The sequence below is a fragment of the Schistocerca gregaria genome, chromosome X, assembly GCF_023897955.1.
Source record: "Schistocerca gregaria isolate iqSchGreg1 chromosome X, iqSchGreg1.2, whole genome shotgun sequence".
NCBI lineage: Eukaryota > Metazoa > Arthropoda > Insecta > Orthoptera > Acrididae > Schistocerca > Schistocerca gregaria.
Genome location: NC_064931.1, coordinates 306,951,238 through 306,973,942, shown reverse-complemented (window position 1 = coordinate 306,973,942; position 22,705 = coordinate 306,951,238). Strand labels below are relative to the sequence as shown.

Here is a 22,705-nt window from a genome sequence, read left to right as displayed (position 1 = left end):
CTTGCACAGAGACAGTGACTGTTTTATCTGTTCCATCTACTGACAGATTTCCTTGTATGAATATTAGGTCAGCAGAGCCTCACAGCTATCTAATTGCTTCCAGTGACTTCAGCCCAACACTCTGGCTTCCTCTGTAGATGATAGCTTCTCACCTGTAACCCTTTCTGTCTACTTGGCCATAACTTTTGACTAAATTTCTATACAGCTCTCCTCTGGACCGCTGGTTGTTTTCTTTTGTTTCCCTGCCCCTTCGACCGTGCCAGCCTCTAGCATAACAAAGCATCAAAGGCTTCACATGGTCTTACTAGCTGATGTGGCTTGTTATTCTTGAGGAACCTTTTGGAGGTTGTGTGGAGGGAATAGGAAGTCATTTCCTGTAGGGCTACAGAATAAATCATAAACCTTTCATTGGCTTCTCATGACACAGTGTAGTCCCCACAACAAGGCCCCCCTCCCCCCTTTTCTCACTTACAGTTTGTACTTTCTGTCTCGCAGTTATTGCCTAAGGACCTTGCTTCATTAATTTTATCACCTTATTTAGTCTTTACTATATGAGACTGTTGCTTCATTGATTCTGTTATCTTGTTCACTCCTTCTCTGTCTAAGGAGTTCACTTCATAAAGCTCGAATCTGATTAACTTTCTACATTGTTTACAGGACGTGTCTATTATCTAAGGGTATGGCATTCAGAGGTTCCATCTCTATTTAATTGAACAGTTTCATTTTCCCTCTTCAGTTCATGTACTTTGTTTTCTTTATGTTCAATGTAATGTTATTATTTATTGACCAGTTGTAAATTTCTATGAAGGTTTAATGTACTTTCTCTGCAAGGATCTTTCTTCTTTTTTCAATGACTACAGATGTTGATGATCTCATCAGTAAAGAGAATCTTTTTCTCCATGACTACAACTATTGAGAAAGTTATTAATACAAATCAGGAACAGTATTGGTCTTAGTAAGTGTTTCACTAAAGGCTTTGCCTTATTTTAGGTGTGTGTACCTTATCTGCTAGATATGATCAGAACCAGTCATTAGGTATACCTGTTATTCCAAATGATTATAGTTTATTTAGTAGAATCATATGGTCAACTGTAACAAAAGCATTAGAAAGATATAACAGTGTGCCTCTGACTCACTCTTACTTGTCAAGAGCATGAAGCACCGCTTATGTGAATTCTACTGCGTCTGATTCTGTACTTCACCACTACATTTTAAAACTTTGGTATATCAGGTAGCTGTGAATTCTACTATGGCTGATTCTGTACTTTACCACTACAGTTTAATACTTTGGTATATCAGGAAGAAGAATGAAACATCTGTTAATTTCAGTGATTCACGTTTCAGGTCACTTGGTGAAGAAGTAATAGTTCATACCAGCCTTGAAGATGCCATCAAAGATTTGCACAATAGGCAAGATGTAGAAACTGTGTGGGTGATTGGTGGAAGTTCTGTTTATGATGTGAGTAGTAAATAAAGCAGTCCTTTAAGACTTATTTTTAGTGCATATTCTGATAAAAATATAATACTTATATATAAGAAAAGAATAAAAATCTTTGTGGGGAATCTATTTTATGGAATATGTAGGCTGCAAATTATGCTTGTCTTCCTTTCTTTCTTTGAACACTTTATTTTCTTTTTCCCCTTTTTTAGGTTTCCATACCTCATTTGAAAAAAAAAAAAAAAAAAATGGAATCCTTACAGGATCACTTTGTTGTCCATCTGTCTATCTGACAGTTAAGACACCTATTTCTTAGAAGCGTTCAGGGGTATCAACTTGAAATTTATGCCACATACTAAGGTGATGTGAAAATTTAAGCTTCTAATTCAATGTAGTCAAAAGATACAGTCATGTATGTCACATATTTTAATACTTGCAAACTCACTCAGTAAAACCTATAGATGAACTATTAATGTACATGTCAGGCCTGGTGGTCTAACACTAAAATGCTTGTCCAGACCACAGACTTCTCAGTCTTCGTTTGAATATAGCCTTCCCGTCTTAAGGCTGTGAATAGTCACCAGAAACAATGTGTAGTTCAAATTCCATGTTAAACTACAGATCCCCTTTCCCTGGTTGGATAACTGTGATAGGTTAGGCCATGTAACTCACCGAAGTGGTGTCCAATAGAAAGACTTTCACCAAGCCATTGAGCCACATGAAAGTTTTGTCGTTATCCATCATCTATACATAATTAAATTTGTTGGGAATCAGAGCGTGGGTCCTACTTGCACTTCTCTCTCTCTCTCTCTCTCTCTCTCTCTCTCTCTCTCTCTCTCTCCACATATTTATCTTCTAAATTACAGACAAATTTGCCACTGTTTGTGGTAAATAGTCAGCTACATTTTCATCAGCAGTATTTTTTTTAACTTCTCTGGAATTTTAGATACAAAAATTTCTCGCAATACCCTTGTATTTTCTTTCTCCGTAGTAGCTTTCATATCCCTTGAACTAGTGGATAATGAATGAGTCAGCGTTCTCTCTATTGTATTTATTTTATTTTCATGGGATTTGAACTCCAAAATTGTGGTTGAGAGGAGTGGGGCCGAAAACTGTGTTTGGTTATCTTAATTTGATTTTACTTTTGTGCATGATGTTGAGATCCTGTTGAAATGTATGGGTCACAGCTTCTGTGGGTGGTAGGAAGGAGAAGGAGGAAGAAGAAGAAGAAGAAGAAGAAGAAGAAGATTCATATAAATTGTCCTTGGTGAAAACTTGTACTACTGTATGCTGTTTTTGAGCCACATGTAATTAAGATAAAATTAAATGTACATAATGTATGAAGCGAAAATAAGTAACATGTGAGGTATTTTCTATCTGCAGGACCAAGTTTCCCTCACATAATTTTCTACTTTGTATTGATCATTCATGTGATAAAGGGGTCATCTGATTGCAAGAATGAAAAATATAGCTTCGTGTTTGATGCACATTGATTGAGAAACTGAAAATGAAGACAGTCTAAAATTGCCCATGGTAGAATCACCATTTGTGATAAGATTAAAAAGAAAAATAATGGGTACGCAAGCAGATAAGCAGTTTACTGAACAAACATTTCAAAAAATGTACATTTCTGGTGCTTTAAATCGCAAATTAGTGTAAGCCTAAGCATCAACAATCAGGATTTTTATGTTTCCAGTCAGATTCTTTAAGCTCTCAAACTCTTGTGATGCCCCCATGCTAACAAAAGCTATTGCTGTTGCCAGAGTCTTATCATCGTAGAAAATATTTGGTGCTACATTGTTAGATTTCATATGCAGCTAGATTACTTAACGAATTATATTGGTTATGCCGGCCAAATGTGTCTGCATATTGATACATCTCCGAAGATTATAGCTGAAATAAGAGTACATGAATGTGACCCAGTATTAACAAGTGAAACTGAAATAGAGAGGTGAATAGATACAAATATATTTATTAGATACAAATATTTCTATGTAAGTTGTAGTGGTTGGATTCTTCATTCCTTTAGTCAACATAGGATAATAGCATTGCAGTTCTGGACACAGACTGGTCAGCTGGGACTGACTGACTGCAGTGTCAGTCATCAGTCAGTGCCATCATGTGGGTGCGGTATGGAGGGGCAGTTCCTGGTCATTATTGGCTTAACAGACCTGGTGCCACTACTACTCAGTCTAGTGGCACCTCTCGAACCCGAGTCCTCCACATGGCAGCTAGCCACATTGACTACTACGCCACAGAAGTGGACAAGTCAACATGAGATGTTCAGATTAAATGCTGAGTAATTAAAAATGAATTAAAATGCATACTTGAGTATGGAATGCCACACAAACATGTAATAGGGTGAAATCCACCAACTGCGGGTGTGAAATACAGATAAATTATAATTTTTAATTTACATGACATCTAGATTTTCACCGCAGCACCATTTTTAGCTGTGATGTATTAGTATGTAGCTATTTCTGTGGATATTTTGATGTGGCCATTGGTTCACTCTTTCCCCATACTTGAAGCATTTAAAATTTGTTGCCACATGAAAACCACCGGATAACTTTTGGACTTCCTGAATGTGGTCTGTTGCAGAAATCCACTCTTGTCCACTAAGCTGAGGAGGCAGGATCACTGTTTCAGAGAACTACAGGTAACGGCCAGAAGGTCGTGTCTCCACAAACACAAAGATAGGATGTGCAGATTTCCCAGAATTCATCAGAAATACCCATTGCCTATAGCTAAAACCTGCTTGTGTGCAATCAACTATTTAGATGACCCCTTGCGACAGAACTGATCTTAATTTTGTACTCTTGTTCTCGGTAGTGCCAGGCTTGATTGCCTCAAAACTGAAAGTTTTTAAATGAATATGGAATGTTGTTTGCTAAAAAAATGGATGACATCAAAACACACACACACACACACACACACACACACACACACACACACACACACACACACACACACACACATTGCCGTTACCAGTTTTTACACTCTGAACAATTACTAGTACAACTATCCAAAATCTGTACCCACAATTACAGTGGTGAAGTTAACTGTTCTTTTGTGGCACAAAATAAACAGCTCTCACATTGGTATGAAATTGTCAGAGTGTGTACTAATCACTGTTCTGTGGTAATTTATTAGAGTACCATACACTGTAGCAACTCGGTTAAGTTAGTCCAAATTGAGATTCACCACATTCAACTATAACTCAGTTCCATGACAATGATATTCCACACCGTGTTAATCACAACACAGTTCGGTGAAACTGTCCATTAACTTAAGTTACAAAATTTACTTGAAAGTATGTAAACATTAGAGTTCGTGAGTTTTGCAGTGACTGTTGCACAAATTTTCATGTATAGAAAAAGTATATTTCTGACATGAACCAACACTGAGAGTATGCTCAAACATAGGTGTTACTTACCTATTTTCAAACTGTGGGCTGACTTTTTCATCACTGAGAACGTCATACAAAGACTGGTGTGGGAACAAACTGTTATTTTGAAAACTGATTAATGCTTTGAAATTCAGATAGGCTGGATTTTACTGTTTTTGATGAACCTCAAGAACTAATATGATTTTGATTTACAGAAAATGTTGTTGGTCAGAATCCTATTGCTTACATGTATGTGCACCATTTGGCAAATCAGAGTGAATTACATGAAATTATTAATTAGTGAGTTAATCAATCAGTGCTAGTCATTTTCTACAGAAAAATTAAGCTAACGAAGGTAGATAGTCAAAGTTCAGAAACTAACAGTGATTTTTATGAAATCTGCAATGGAAAGTAGGGTTGCTTATGAACTTAAAGTCTCAATTATTATTGAAGATAATTAGTTTTAGGTCATTCAAAATACGTTAAGTAATGTATTCCAATACTGGGAAGTCGTAATGCTTAACTTTCAAATGACATGTCACCTTTCTAAAATATGTGTTAGCTCATGGATTTTTGCATGTAGTGAATTAATTTAATTTACCACAACTTTTAATTAATGGTGCCCTAGTGAAAAATAATTACACCAGTAGAATAAAAACATCCAAATTAATATTATTAATAACAAATTCCAGTAAAATTCAGTCTAAATGAGAACAAGAGATTTTTATCTAAGTTTTACATACCAACAGATAAATGTATTTAAAAATGTTTTTTTATGGATGTAGAAAGACAGAACAGATGGGAAGAAGAATCAACGTGCTATGTCACAACCTGTACTGATAAGGCTTACATGTGGAAATTGCTGACAGACAGGTGTGATGGGCACGACAGCATGGAGAAGTCCTGCAGAAGGCTTATAATAGGAAGTGATGTTTCAAAAATGTTTTTCAAGGAAGAACAGCCCCAGTTTTAGCTAAATCGTCACTGAATGATTATCGTGGGCAGATGAACTCTGCTAATTTTGAAAAATGATTTCATATAAAGGTGCTTCCTAACTTTCCACTCTGACAAGTAATTGTGTTGGGTAATGCACCATGTGAGTGAGGGCAGATTAAAAAAAAAAACACTGAATAAATAAGACCCTAAGGTGATGAAAATAGTGTGTGCAGAAAAGTCTGATCATGTGTAACGATAACGTGCAGGAGGTGGACCTGTGCAATATAGTTTGCTTTATCCACTTGATTGACTAGATATGATACTTTGGCGAGTCTCTTCAAACAAAGGCCACTGCAGAATGGTGCAAGAGTTGGAGGAAGAATATTAGAGGTGCAATGATGTATTGCAAATTGCCTTTCATACACTGCCATTGACGAGGACCCTGGCAGCAGCACATAATTGGGAGACTCCAACATAAACTGAGCCGTGGATGGCAGCAGTGCAAACAGTTCATAGTTTCATAAGTTTTACTTATACTAAGTGTAGTGTCATAGAGTGTGTAGACTTTTAAATCGACCGCCAACTGTGTTGGTGTGGGTCAGCCACTAGGGGCCACCTGTGGGAAGCGTGCACACAGAATGGTCTTCACCATGCCGCCTACGGGTGACTTGCGTTAGTTGTGTAGTAACCGAGTAATACAGAAACCAGATCCAAGTAACGCAAATATGGTGTTATTCATAAACCTCTGAACAATAACGGAAATAAGCCTGCCGTGACTCCACATGTAAGAAAACAAAAAAATCATACAAAAGGTGTGACATAAGTGAAACACAGAACAACTGATGACCACAGTATAAACTAAAAGAAAATAATGAGAGTGAGTCAGTGCTGCTCCGCACATATGTAGGCACAAGTCACTGGTAGATGCTGCAACAGAGTCTGTGCTGTGTGCATGCTTCCTACAGGTGGCCTCTAATGGCTGGCCCACCCTGATACAGTTGGCGGTTGATTTAAGTACACACGCATAGTGAGGCCACAATCAGCACACACTCACTCTCGCACTAGCAGCAGGATACAGCAGTAGCATTTGATAGATTGAAAACAAATTTGGAGCTTCAAACTATTTAGTGAAAAAAGCAAAACAGTTAGTCAAATAATGTGGTATCTTAACAAATCCTAATCAAAGACCTTAATGTGTCGTGGGTGAACATGTTGTGAATCATGTTACAGAATTCTACAACAGGGAAGACATAAGCTGAAGTTTGTTTGGAAAGAAGGATTTTATTTGTGTCAAGGAAAATAGTCCCAGGGTTCATAAACAAAAAGGGCTGTTGTTGAGAAACCTGTATGAGATGTGTCAAGCATTCGAAGATGAACATCCAGAACTGAAAATCAGATTATCCAAATTCTGACATTTACTACTAAAGAATTGTTTTCTAGCTGTTGCAAATGATAGCTGTAGTATGTGTGTATGCAGTATTCACCAAACTATGAAGCTTACGTTGGAGGGTGTCAGATTGAGTTTGATATTGGACCCCACCCCTTGAAATCCTAGTTGTGGTGACAGACTGAGCTGTAGTGCAATATGAGGTCTAGATAAGGTGATAATTTGGTTGAGAGTTGGTGAAGGCAATGAATATGAATGCTAAATAAGGGTTGTGGTGTTAGATTGGCCTGTAGCAAAGTCTAATGTTTGCATTCACACCATTTTTATATGTACTTTGCCATATTTAATGCACTTTTCATCATAAAAACTAAAGCTGCAAGGTAAATTGAGAAAACGTATATTAGAGAATGGACAAGTCTGCAATCAGTATTTTGATGAAAATTGTGCACATATTTTGTATATAAACTATGAAAACTGTGAGGAGATTGTACTATGTGACTTTTACCTCAACCTGAAAGAGCTGACATGCGATGCAGACTGTCAACACATACAAACATTGTCTTCCTCAGATCATTTGTAATTCTGCACAGCCAAAATGCTATATGTGAACTTGTGAGAATTGCTGAGGTACACATTTATTCACCACATTTCTAGCCCCCCAGGGGGTCCACAACTCTTGTGGATATGTGCGTATCGGTCATGGGACCCCGAGCTAATGTGGCCTTCCTTCCTTTTCGGTCTGCATACCTTCCCTTTCCGCATCCTTCCCCATCCCTCATCTTTGCCCCCCCCCCCCCCCCCCCCCCACCTCTGCTTCTTTCTTTCCCTTTCTCCCCCTCTGGGAGTATGTTTTGTGCCTGCGTCCGGAGACAGACACTCAAAACTGTAACAAATTCTTTGCTTTCTCCGCTTGCAAGTCTTCATCCTCTTCCTTTGTCCTCCTCTTTTCCTTACCTCTTCTCTTTACCCTTTTCTCCGCTGCGGCATTTGAGACCTCTCTTCTTTCCTTTCCCTTTCCCTTTTTTCCTCCCTGTGCATGTCTGAAGGCCAACCCACGCATTTCCATGCGTAGCTGGTGACGGGGTAATGCGTAATTCCCCGCCCCGGGTAGACAGGTAGGACACGTACGTACCCCCTGGTAACAGTCAGGCCCAGGGAGGGGTGATTACCCAAGCTCATACCTTCCGAATGTGCCGATTGGTCCCTCTGTCCTTTTGTCGGGAGGTGTGACCTGAGGTGTGAACAATCACCTAAGGCGGGAGTGCCCTCAGAGAGGGCCCCCACAAGGAAGGAGCGCGCCATCGGAGACGCCGGTAATCATGGGTGGATACTTTCGCAATTGTTTCCTCATCTTTTACTATGTCAGCTAACAAGCGTAAGTTCAATGAGTCTCAGCCACAGACAGTCCTTCCGTCGTTGCCACAGTTCCTTGTTGTTTCTCGGTCTGATGAAGGTCACGACTTCTCCACGTTCAACCCTTTCATTATTCAGAAAGGTGTCCACGCAATTGCATTTCCTGTAAAGTCTTGTTCCAGATTAAGAAATGGCACCTTGTTGTTACAAACAGTCAGTGCCCTCCAGGTACAAAAATTACTTCGTTCTTCACTGCTACACACCTTCCCTGTCCGGGTGGAACCACACCGTACTTTAAATTCATCACGCGGGGTCGTTTACACACGCTCCCTCGACGGATTGTCAGGCTATGAGATAATTTCCGTTCGCCCTTACATCCCAAACCCTACGCGTTGCTATCGGTGTCAGCGGTTCAATCACACCAGCCAGTCCTGTTCCAATCCAGCCAAATGTGTTAGGTGTTGCAAGGATGCCCATGAGGGTGCTTGTCCACCTCCATCCCCTCATTTCATCAACTGTATGGGTGACCATGCTGCTTCCTCTCGAGATTGCCCCATTTTTAAAGATGAAAAGCTCATTCAGGAAATCGGAGTGAAGGAAAAGATGTTGACCTTTGCTGCTCGCAAATTAATCACCAGTCGACAGCCCACCGTGCCTCAGACAGGAAAATACATCACTGTCCTTGCCTCTCCTCGGCCAACAAAGGAGACGGCCACGCAGTCTTGTGACCTGACCTTTAGTGCCACGGTCGTCAGATCGGCCAGTGCAAAGATCGCCCGTTCAACCTCCCCACTCTCACCTGTCCACTCTATGGCTCGCCCTTCATCGGGTTCTGCTAAATCTCGAGCCCAAAAGTCAGACACCAAGACTTCGAAAAAAGAGCATACTCGTGAAGATTTTTTACGTACCCCAACTTCAGAACCATCGGTTCCTCCTTCATCTAAACATCATGTTTCCAAGAATGCTAGTAAGAAACCCAGTTCATCTCCTCCTCTGCCAAGGCGTGTCTCATCTACAGCACCACCTGGCAGTAATAGCCCTCGGCCGTCTTCTGTGTCGCCGAGGCGCACTGCTGGCGGCCGATCAACTGGCCGATCGCTGGTGGCAGGAGCTGCTCCTGAACAACCTATGGATCAGGATCTTCTGCCTTCGGCTGAATGCCATTCCATGCTGTCGGTCGCAAGCTCTGAGCAGTCGCTGAGTTGACGGCAATCTTAGTCACATTCCTCTGTTTTCTGTTCACCCTATGCCCATTATCCACTGGAATATCCGCGGCCTTTGAGCCAATCGGGATGAATTGTCGATCCTCTTACGATCCTACTCGCCGGTCATCTTCTGTCTTTAGGAAACGAAGCTGTGTCTCCATGACCGCTTTGCTCTCCCCCATTTCAGTCCGTCCGATTTGATCTCCCTTCTGTTGAAGGCACTCCAGCACATGGAGGACTCATGATTCTTCTCCATGATACTATCCATTATCACCCAATCCCCTTAAACACTTCCTTCCAAGCTGTCACTGTCCGTCTTTCCCTTTCTGGATATACCTTTTCTCTTTGTACTGTATACATTCCATCGTCCACACCAATGGCACGAGCTGATCTCCTTCATCTTCTTGGTCAGCTTCCACTGCCCTATTTGCTGGTTGGAGACTTCAATACCCACCACCCGCTTTGGGGATCTCCACATCCTTGTCCGCATGGCTCACTATTGCTAGACGTCTTCCACCAAGCGCATCTAGTTTGCCTTAACAATGGGGACCCTACATTTTTGTCTGCCTCCACAAGAAATTTATTTCATTTGGACCTTTCAGTCGGTACTGTTCCACTAGTTCGGCACTTCGAATGGTTCGCTCTTGATGATACACACTCGAGTGACCACTTTCCATGTGTCCTTAGAATGCAGCCTCAACTGCCATACATGCGCCCGCGATGCTGGAAGTTTGCCCAAGCTGATTGGACACTTTTATCGTCTCTAGCAACATTCGATGACCGTCACTTTCCTAGCATGGACGCTGAGGTCACACATATAACAGATGTTATTCTTACAGCTGCAGAACGTTCAATACCACGCACCTCCGAATTGCCCTGGCGCCCCCCAGTTCCTTGGTGGAACAGAGCAGGCTGTGATGCAATATGTGAGCAGCGACATGCTCTTCGCGTTTTCTGCCACCATCCTACTTTGGCCAACTTTATCCGCTATAAGCAGTTCCGTGCGCGATGCCGTCACGTCATCCGCAACAGAAAGAAGGCAAACTGTGACTTCTTTACTAGCTCATTTAACACCTTCACTCCCTCCTTGGAAGTTTGGAGTCAGATTCAACGGTTATCAGGCGCGCCTAGTTTCTCCCCGGTCTCTGGGCTCACTGTCGAGCATGATACATTAGTGGACCCCTTCGTAATTTCTAACAAATTGGGTCAACACTTTGCTGAGATTTCGAGCTCTTCAAATTACCCACCCGCATTTCTCCTGAAGAAACGTGCAGCGGAAGTGCAACCTCTCGCTTTCACCTCTCCAAATCGTGAAAGCTATAATACTGTTTTCTCCGTGCGGGAACTCCAACATGCACTCTTCTTTTCTCGCTCCTCCGCCCCAGGACCGGATGGTATCCACATCCAAATGTTGCTGCATTTATCAACCCATAGTCTGCATTACCTCCTTCTCTTTTATAATCGAATTTGGACCGACAGTACTTTCCCCAGACGATGGCAAGCTATCGTCGTTCCTGTTCCGAAACCTGGAAAGGACAAACATATCCCCTCTAGCTATTGCCCCATTTCTCTTACGAGTAGTGTATGTAAGGTTTTGGAGCGTATGGTGAATTGCCGTTTAGCTTGGTGGCTGGAGTCCCGCAGTCTTTTAACACCTGCCCAATGCAGTTTCCGAAAGCATCGTTCTGCAGTTGACCATCCTGTTGCTCTCTCCACCTATATCATGAACAATTTTCTCTGGAAACGCCAAACAGTAGCAATATTTTTTGATCTGGAGAGAGCATACGATACCTGTTGGAGGACAGGCATCCTCCGCACACTGTTCTCTTGGGGCTTTCGAGGTCGGCTGCCCCTTTTTCTTCACGAATTTATGGCAGAACGCACATTTAGAGTGCGGGTGAACACCACTCTTTCCCGTACTTTCTCCCAAGAAAACGATGTACCCCAGGGCTCTGTGCTGAGTGTTGTACTGTTTGCCATTGCCATAAATCCGATTATGGATTGCCTCCTTCCTGATGTCTTGGGCTCTCTCTTTGTGGACGATTTTGCGATCTACTACAGCTCTCAACGGACCAGCCTTCTTGAACGACGTCATCAAGGATGTCTCGATCGCCTCCACTCTTGGAGCATCGAAACCGGCTTCCGTTTTTCTCCCAGTAAGACCATTTGTGTTAATTTTTGGCGATGTAAGGAGTTTCTTCCACCCTCCTTACATCTAGGACCTGTCAACCTTCCGTTTTCGGACACCGCAGAATTCTTAGGTCTTATGTTCGACAGAAAACTGTGCTGGCCCTCCCACGTTTCCTATCTTTCTGCTCGCTATTTTGCGATCCCTCAACACCCTCAGAGTCCTGAATGGTACCTCCTGGGGAGCGGACAGAGTGGTCCTTCCCCGCCTCTATCGCGCCTTAGTGAGCTCGAAATTGGACTACAGAAGCATAGTTTACTCCTCTGCTCGGCCGTCTATTCTTCAGCGTCTCGACTCTATCCACCACCGTGGATTACGTTTAGTGTCTGGAGCTTTTTACACCAGCCCTGTGGAAAGCCTTTATGCTGAGACTGCTGAACCTCTGCTGTCCAATCGGCGAGCTGTCCTTCTGAGTCGTTATGCTAGCCATCTGTCTTCCATGCCTGCTAATCTGGCCCATGACAGTTTTTTCGACAACTCCTTGGATGTAGGGTATACAGGCTGCCCTTCCTACCTACTACCACCAGGAGTCCGCTTCCATCAACTGCTCCATTCTCTTTCCTTCCGCTTCCCTAAAACCTTCTTGACAACTTGGGGTACAGCACCACCTTGGCTCCGTCCCCGGATCTGCCTGCTCCGTGACCTTTGTCAATTTCCCAAGGATGGTACCCCTTCACTTGTTTATCGTCGGGCATTTGCTGCTCTCTGTGCACAAATGAAGGAAGCTACATTTATTTACACTGATGGCTCGAAAACATCGTTAGGTGTAGGGAGTGCCTATATTGTTGGCGACACCCCAAATCGATTTCGGCTTCCCGACCAGTGTTCGGTTTATACTGTGGAGCTTTACACTGTTCTCCAGGCTGTCCAATACATCTGCCGCTATCAGCGGATACAGTATGTTATCTTTTCAGATTCTCTCAGCTCTCTCCTCAGTCTCCAAGCTCTCTACCCTGTCCACCCTCTGGTCCACGGGATTCAGGACTGCCTACGCTTGCTCCATTTGGGGGGCGTCTTGGTGGCGTTCCTCTGGCTCCCAGGACACGTTGGTACCTATGGCAATGAGGCGGCCAAGGCTGCAGTCTCTCCTCTTCGGCCAGCTATTCGATCGATTCCCTTCGCCGATCTACGGAGCGTTTTATGTCGTCGTGTTGTTCTTTTATGGCACACACATTGGTCGACACTTCCCCATAATAAATTGCGTGATGTGAAAGCTCTTCCCTGTGCTTGGACCTCTTCCTCCCGAACTTGTCGTCGGAAGGAGGTAATTTTAACTAGACTCCGGATAGGGCACTGTCTTTTTGGCCATCGACATCTTTTAAGCAGCGATCCTCCCCCACTCTGTCCCCACTGCTCTCAGCTGTGGACGGTACGACACCTTTTACTTGAGTGCCCCTATTTTACTCCGCTACGCGCCTGTCTACAGCTGTTGCCTGATTTATCGTCCATTTTAGCCGATGACACGCGCTCGGCCGATCGCGTTCTCAAGTTTATTAGTGCCAGTGAGATGATACCAGTCATTTGAAGCTCTTTTTGGGGACTACCAACCCCTTTCTGTAGTGGATTTTTAAGCTTTCCTTCTGCTTTTAGTTTCTCCAATTTTTTGAGTTTCGTTCGCATTGCTGCTGCTTTCCATTTTCGTTTTTTACCGTTTCCTATGTCACAGATCGGGCGCTAATGACCATAGCAGTTTTGCGCCCCAAAAAACCAAACCAAAACAAAAAAAAAAAAACACATTTCTAGAAGAGTTGTTTGTCAAAAATTGAATTCATGAAATAACACACAAACTGCGGACATCTACAGAAAGAACAACTCTTCAGACATATGTCTTCTGTGGAAGAGATCTTGGAAAACCTTGCAGTTAAATGAAAAATGCCCTGCTCATATGTGTTGCAGGTTAAGTCCATGGTTTTAGTAGAACAGTGCCCAGTCGACCATTCACACATTTGTTGTTTATTATAGACACCCAGAAACCTGTGCAGTAGATCATGTCCCATTTCTTATCATACCACAATGTCTTAAATATTACACTGTGAATGTTCATCTTTTCCAATGCCAGTTGGTTAATATCGTGATATCCCAAGTCCATGGAATACCCTGGTACATGTGTTACTTCTCAGATGGTGCTGCAGCCCAGTATAAGAACGGCAAGAATTTTAGAAGATTATTTCATCAGAGTAATTTCTGTATCTGTGCATTGTGGCATTTCTTTGCCACATTACGTGGCAATGGGCGATGTGATGGTATCGCTAGTGTTGTCAAGAGACTGGCTGGCTGTGCCAGTCTGCAGTGCATCTCAACTCTTAAATAATGACACTAAGGTAGTTGTTCGAGTGGTGTTCCAAGAACATTACAGTGTCTCTTTCATTGTACAACAAACTGTGAATATGACAGAGAATCTCTCCTTTGAGATCTGTTTGTACAAATTCACACAATTGCAGGTATCCACAAGTTACACTGTCTTATTCTCATTGGTCTTAATAACAACCAAATGAAAGTTTTTCCCAATTCACCAAACATCAGAAATGAATCTCTAACCTCACCTTTGTGATATCACAGGGTTGTGCATACAGGAAGGTTATTGATATGTTGGATATGTTTTGAATGGCAATAAAGACATTGTTAGAATGACAATTAGCTTCCTAAATCCTCATGGCCCTTTACCTTCATTTGTATACCCCAAGAAATTTGACATCTTTATAGTGGACAAGGAGGACATTCTTACAAACATTTATGTGAGAATAGCAATGGGCCAAATTTATGTCCTTTCACCAAAAGATGCACAAACATTATTATATCATGCTACAAAGTATTGAGACATAAAATCCCTGGTGATACATTTGTCATCATGATTGTGTAAACCCAACCCTATGTTCCGTGTCTTGCAAACATGTTTTGTTGGGGTGGTTATATCGTATTTTGCATACTACAGATGCTTGCTGTTAGCCTACCCATACAGCTATTGTGCACGTTTTTCAATACTTTCTTCTATTTATTAATTAATTTATTTAATTTTAGTCTGCATACAATTTGTATTGTTTTGTTGCATCACTTAGATATGTTTTTTGTATTGTATTGTATTTATTGGTCCTCTTGTCTACAAAGCAGCTTATGCGTAAGAAATTCGACAAGTCAAATTATAAATGTACAGATTAAAGTCATTTCTAGATGTACTTATTTAAGATAATACACTTTATACATAGGTATTTATGTAATACACTTCATAAATTTAAATATTCTTCAATGGACTTCATAAATTCAAATATTTTTCAATGGAGTAAAAACAGTGATGCTGTAAATATGACTTTAGAGATTTTCCAAAGGTGTTGACCTCAGTAATAACTTTTATGTTTTCAGGAAGTTTGTTACAAAGCTTAATCACATGTGAAAAGTAAGTTTTTGGCACAGAGGTTTGCTAATTTGGGTTATGTATAAGTTTCTGTTTTATCTGGTAAAGTGATCATGTATATCGCAGTTTTTTTGCAGTCTGCAGTCCTTATCTATTACATGTATTTTGAAGAATAAAAGGGTATTCATAATGTATACACATGGTAATGGAGGAATGCCAGATTTCTTAAACAGAGGTTTACAAGAGTCTTTAGGCTTACACCCAAACAAGATTCTAATGGCTCGTTTTTGTAGTTTAAAAGTGCTATTAGCTGTTTTAGAGTTTTCCAAGAAAGTGACCCCATATCAAAGATGAGGATGAAAGTAGGCATGGTATGCATTCATTACTGTTTTTTCACTACAGCATGATTATAATGAGCAAAGAAGGTAACATGTTTTGCTCAGTTCTGCATTGAGATATTGAATATGCGTATTTCATTTTACGTTGCTTTGCAGCCAAAGTCCTAAGAATTTGGTTTCAGTACTGTTACCAACTATTTCGTCGTTGCTAGAGGCTCGTGGGATAAACACACCCATGTTAGGAGCATTGTGGAGTTGTAGAATTTTAGTGAAGTGGTTTTTTTTTTCCCCAAGTTGATTATTCTGTGCCCAGCTGCTAAGTTGTTTTGACACCATGTTACTGACTGCTGTAAATGTTCATTGCTATCTCCTTTTAGTAGAATTGTGGTGTCATCTGGAAATATATTTGTTTTATGTGCATTAACTTTTAAGTTTAGGTCATTTATTTACAGAAGAAACAGAAGGGGTCCCATTACAGATTCTTGGGGTACACCAAGTGTTGCGATACAGTTTTTAGTTTGATATTTGTAAGCTTGATGCACACTGTCTGCTAACCATTAGTCAGGAAGGAACTGATCCAGTCTCGAATACCATATCTTTCAAGCTCTGACAACAGAATTTTATGATCCACCATGTCAAAAACTTTTGACAGGTCAATAAATACTCCTATTGACTGCTGTTTTGTGTCCATCAGGTTTCGACTGGAGTTGAGGCACTCGCAAATAGCAGTTGTCCGTTGACCTCTTATTTCTGAATCCATGTTGTTCATTACATAGGATGTTGTTTTTATTTGTAAGTTTTATAAATTTGTCATACACACCTTTTTCTGATACTTTTGAGATGCAAGAGGAAATTGTGATGGATCTGTAGTTATTTACGTTATCCTTCTCACCTCTTTTATATACAGGAATAACTTTTGATGTTTTCAATACATCAGGGAAAGTGCCTGCTTGAAGTGAGCAGTCACATAAGTGTGGGAGTATTTCAATTAGTTTTGATACTCTTCATTAATATTGTCGCAGGTACACCATCAATGCCTGCAGAGTTGGAATTTTTTAGTCTTTTCATTGCTGCAGCTACTTCATATTCTGAAGCAGAACTGAAGTACATTGATCCTCTACATCCACTTTTTATATTCATGTGCCTGGTTGCTCTTATGTAAGTCTGATTGTAACATGTTATCAGGAACACCTGTGGAAAAAATTGTTTAGTGTTGGCTACTTCTAAGGGGTTTGTTACTTTATTTTTTTGTGATAGTGTTATATTTTTGAAAGATTGTCTGTATTCTACAGATCCTTTTTTTTTTTATAATATTCCACATAGCCTTTGATTTATTAGCTGAATTATAAATGTATTCATCATTATGCATTATTTTTGGTGCTTTTATTGCTTTTCTTAATATTTTGGAGTCTCTTTTTATATTATGCACATAATTCAGGTGAAGAATTTTTTGTGTTACAAATTTCATGCCATAGTCTTTTCTTCTGGCATGAAACCCTTATTCCCCTTGTGGTCCAGCCTTTTTTTCCCCCTAGAGTTCGTCTGTATGGTTACAGTTTTCAGAGGAAATTCAATTTGAAAGAAATGGGTTAATGTGGTAATAAAAATGTTGAATTCTCATTTATATAGTTCATTTTGTACACTTCTGGCTGTTTTTATTTCTGTAGTAAGCTGTTGAAGTAGTTTTTTTAATCCTGATTATAAGATTTGTTGTTAATAATACTGCCTTTTACTTTTATGCTTAATAGTATAGCAAGATGGTCACTAAAACATGCATTGAAAATTTTTAGTGAAGTGTGTGTAAATTGTTCGTGAGTAGAAATTGATCTAGAGCTGATTGGCAGGTTTCTGTTACTCGAGTAGCAGATTTTACTTCGATCTTTAAATTAAAGGATGTTGCAGGGCTCAAATCGGTCTCTCTGTTTGTGAGGAAATCAATATTGAAGTCACCACAGATTATCAACTCACAATACATTTCATTTACTTTATTTAACAATGACTCCATTGTGTTTAAGAAAAGTTAAAAACTTCCAGCTGGTAATCTGTAAACTGTAGCAATAACCAAGTTAAACTGAATAATTTGTATAGCTGCAATTTCATAATCCATTTCAACATTTGCTCTAGTTAAGTCGGGTAGGGTAATAAAATCTACATTTTCCTTTGTGAATTTGCCACCCCACCCTGCTTGCTGTTTTTCCTGCTGTAGTAAGAAGCCAAAATGAATTTGTTTATTTTCATATTCTAAATTAATTCTGGGTTAAACCAGTGCTCAGAAATGCATAACACTGAGATATCTTTTAAGTTCATCTGTTAATAGTACATTAATTTTATCGATCATATTACGCAGGGATTTCACATTATGTTGATAAATTTTTAGATCTGGTGTATTCACGATTTGATAATTGGGGTTCGTATCCAATGTGATCAAAAGTATCCAGATGCCCCCCAAAACATATGTTTTTGACATTAGGTGCATTGTGCTCCACCTACTGTCAGGTACTCCCTATCAGAGACTTCAGTAGTCTTTAGACATTGTGAGAGAGCAGACTGGGGTGCTCTGCACAACTCACGGACTTCAAACATGGTCAGATGATTGGGTATCACTTGTGTCATACGTATGTATGCGAGATTATGTACACGAGATTTCCATGCTCCTAAACATCCCTAGGTTCACTGTTTTGGATGTGATAGTGAAGTGGAAACGTGAAGGGACACGTACAGCACAAAAAGTGTACCGGCCGACCTCTTCTGTTGACTGACAGAGACCGCCGACAGTTGAAGAGGGTCGTAATGTGTAATAGGCAGACATCTATCCAGACCATCACATAGGAATTCTGAACTGCATCAGGATCCACTGCAATTATTGTGACAATTAGGCGGGAGGTGAGAAAACTTGGATTTCATGGTCGAGCGGCTACTCAGAAACCACACTTCACGCCAGTAAGTGCCAAACGATGCCTTGCTTGGTGTAAAGAGCGTAAACATTGCATGGCTGAACAGTGGAAAAATGCTGTGTGGAGTGACAAATCATGGTAAACAATGTGGCAGTCTGATGGCAGGGTGTGGGTATGCCGAATTCCCAGTGAACATCACCCGCCAGCATGTGTAGTGCCAATATTAAAATACGGAGGCGGTAGCGTTACAGTGTGGCCGTGTTTTTCATGCAGGGGGTTTGACCCTTGTTGTTTTGTGTGGTACTATCACAGCACAGGCCTACATTGATGTTTTAAGCACGTTCTTGCTTCCCACTGTTGAAGAGCAATTCGGAGATAGCGATTGTGTCATTCGACACGATCAATCACCTGTTCATAATGCACAACCTGTGGCCGAGTGATTACATGGCAATAACATCCCTGTAATAGTCTGGCCTGCACAGAGTCCTGACCTGAATCATATAGAGCACCTTTGGGATGTTTTGGAATGCCGATTTCATGCCAGGCCTCGCCGACCGACATTGATACCTGTCCTCAGTGCAGCACTCTGTGAAGAATGGGCTGCCATTCTCCAAGAAACATTCCAGCACCTGATTGAACGTATGCCTGCGAGAGTGGAAGCTGTCATGTAGACTAAGGGTGGGCCAACACTGTATTGAATTCGAGCATTACTGATGGAGGGCGTCACGAATTTGTAAGTCATTTCCAGTCAGGTGTGCGAATACCTTTGATCACATAGTGTATTTACAGCAACACATACCTTTAGTTTAAATTAGGATCATCAATAGTGTGTTTTATTTTCGTTCTTCTTTCTTATTCATTTTGTTTTCCTCGCTGTTGTTGGAAGGATGTATAGGAAACTGATAGATTGTTCTATTCCTTAAAAGTCGTTCTTTAATTATTTCACTAACACGATCACAAATCAACCTTTTCCCTTCATAGCTCAAATGTAGTCCACGCTTTGTGTGCAGATTTTGGTGCAACTTGCTTATATCCAGTACATTGCACTTAGCATATTGTGAACACAGTTTCCTTATTGTAATGTTTGTTTTTCGAATTTCTTTGTTTACATATGAACTATAAATTAGATCATGCCTATGAGGCAGTGTGGCAACTACTGTTTTTCTGCATTTGTTAGCTTGTTGAAAATTCTGCAGCGTTTTCACAAAACAGTTGCTTCATTTTTTTGCCACATCATTTGATCCCATTATACAGATGATAGTCATTCTCCTGATTTAATTTTGTCTGATTGTTAGTGTCTACAACATTTTTACATCCTGCCCCTGGTTTCAGTACACTAGACACTGCTATGATGTGATTTTTCTCATGGAACAGGTTGTGATTTTTCTTTCGGAACATGTTCTTATTAATTTATGTCTCCTTATTGAAATGTCATCCCAACTTTAATTTTTACTATGTTGTGTAGTGAAACCTGAAGCAAGTATGTTTTTTTTATCAGTTTTGAACATGACCTGGTTTGAGATATTCTAGGTCGCTAAGTTACTGACCTTAACTGTGTACAATTGTTTGTTTATGGCCATGTTGCTTATTATCTGAAAGCTTCTTCTCAGACCTTCCAAAATTACCTATTTTGCAGTTCTCTGTCTACTGGAAAAGAACTTAAAATCATTTTTGTCTGCAGTGTTTGTCAAATTTTCTACTCATTTTCAGAATGTCAGTTTGCCATTATTTCTGTCATACTATGCTGCAATTCTGTAATTTAGCATTTTTTCATTCTCTATTTATTTCAACACACACGTCATACTATGCTGCAATTCTGTAATTTAGCATTTTTACATGCTCTATTTATTTCAACACACACACCAAATTTGATGAAGATTGGAGATGATCAGGTTGGCAACTGAGTTGATTTGACATAGAATGACTTATGAGAAATAGTTGATAAAATTTACTATTTAGATTTTATTTGGGAAAATCATATTTTATGTTTTTAGCCAACTAAACAAAATTTAATTCCATTGATTGTGTTTAATATATGAAGCCCAGAAAATATGAAGGGAAAAAGGAGGGGAATATGTAAAACCATACACATTACTAAAGAAGTAAGCTGTTAGACTGCAATTTTGTTGTACACCCTCTTAAGCTGAAGCATATAATACACTTTCATTAATGGTTTTGAGCAGTATAATCCAGGGAAAACTGTTAAATTTACATGACTTTTAGCGCTACTATTAATTTTCCTGTAAGACTGTACAATTTCTTATTGTTGCAGTTGTGTGAACCGACTTTGCTGTGTACCTGTTTCCAGTAGCGTTGGTGCTTTTGTTTGAAGTGTGTGCATATTTTGCAAGTGTTAGTGGCACATTGAATTGACTTAAGATGTAGATATACGTCCACATGAATACTCTGCATTTACACTTAAATGCTCAGCAGAAGGTTCCTTGAACAATTTTTAGGCTATTTCTCAACTATTTTTGTTGGGGGAATTTTGGTAACCCCATTTCAGCAGCTCTCTCATCTGTAATGGTGGTGTTGATTGTGTCTTGCTTCAGCTGTACTTTATGTAGAACTTGAATCTCTTTGGATTTTCTGCCTGATTTTGAGACAGTTTTTTTTTTTTTTTTTGTGGAAACCATTAAGAGCCTCCCACATTGAAATTTTGAGCTCCTGTAAAAGATCATTGACCTTGGAGATGTTGGGTTTTTATAAATATGGCATGCCTTTTTGGTTGCATCTGCAACAGTATTCTGACCTGTTTTGTGTACCATGGGGGATCAGTTCTGCCTGTCATTAATTTATTTGGTGTAAATCTCTCAACTGTTGTTGATACTATTTCTTTGAATCTAAGCCACATCTGATCTGTGCTTACATAGTTTGGAAAGAATAGAGACTGTCTCTCAGTAAGGCATCAAGTGAATTTTTATCTCCATTTCAGATTGATATATTTTACTTTTACTTTTGATGAATCTGGATATTATGGTATTCAGTCGTGCTACGATGACATTGTGGTTAATAGTCCTTACATCCATTGTCACGCATCGTATTTACTGAGGAATATTTGTTTAAGAGGTCTAGTATGTTATTGCAACTGCTTACACTTTGACTGGGGTCCTGAAATTCTTGTTCAAAATAATACCAAATTTAAACATGTATGTAAAATAATACCAAATTATAATAATAATACCAAATTTAAACATGTATTTTTGCCAGCATATCAAGGGTAGGTTGTCGAGTATAACATCTGCCCATACTAAGCCACAGCAACTAATTCAAGTTCCCTACAAGATAAACTTCCTCTTACAGCAATGAACATGCCATTACCAACTGAATGCAACCTCTAATGCAACCAGTTTAAGAACAGTAAAACCAAATGAATTTAATCTATCAGATTTCTTGTGGCATTACGATCGTTGATCGTGATACCACAAGAAATCCGAGGAGCCCTCATCACCAGCCATAGGTGTGAGGGAGTCTGAAGATGGCTTGTATATAAGCCCAAACCTATCAATAAAGAAATATTATTGTGATCTCGACTGTTCATTGTAACTTAAATAAAACATCAGGCCGCTGCTCTCCATAGACTGTGCTGTCAAAATTTATGCACAAATGAGGTTGTTCTTGATCAGGTAAGGATCTGGTGATGCAAGCTAGACAAATCACAATCGGAGAACTTGCAGATGAAGCTAAAGTTCGTATAGGATCTATTCATTCTACTTTAACAGAACATTTGGACCACAGGAGGCTCTTAGCAAAACTTGTGCCAAACTTGCTAACAACTAAGCATAAAGAACTTTGGAGATCACAAGAACATGCTGGATACTATGAACAGTAATCCCATGTTTCTTAACACAGTGATCACTGGTGATGAGTTCTGAGTTTACGGGTATGTCCCAGAAACAAAGTTCTAATCATCACAGTGAAAGCATCCATTATCCTTGAGACCCAAAAAAGCGAAGCAGGTCCGCAGTAGTGTGAAAGTCATGCTGACAATCTTTTTTGACTCCAGTGGTGTGGTCCATCATGAGTATGCCTCAGAAAGTACTAATGTCAAGAGGTATTGCATCATCTTCATGAAGCAGTGAGACCAAACAGCTACACTGGCGAGCAGTGGACGGTTGGTGCCATCACTATGATAATTGACCTGCTCATTGTTCTTAGGTAATTCAGTTTTTCTGACCATCTCAACATGGCTGTTTTTTGTCTAATTCCCAATTCCGCTTACCCAGCAC

At 40.2% G+C, this 22,705-nt stretch overlaps 1 protein-coding gene across 3 annotated transcripts in view; it reads left to right on the top strand.

Annotated features, from left to right (window-relative positions):
* LOC126297511 (dihydrofolate reductase-like) overlaps positions 1 to 22,705 on the top strand; it is a 119,564-nt gene that overhangs the window by 53,665 nt on the left and 43,194 nt on the right. For all 3 annotated transcript variants that reach the window (XM_049988396.1, XM_049988394.1, XM_049988395.1), the window contains exon 3: positions 1,345 to 1,459. In XM_049988396.1, coding sequence (XP_049844353.1) covers positions 1,345 to 1,459 — 115 coding nt within the window. The remainder of the gene's footprint in view (positions 1 to 1,344; positions 1,460 to 22,705) is intronic.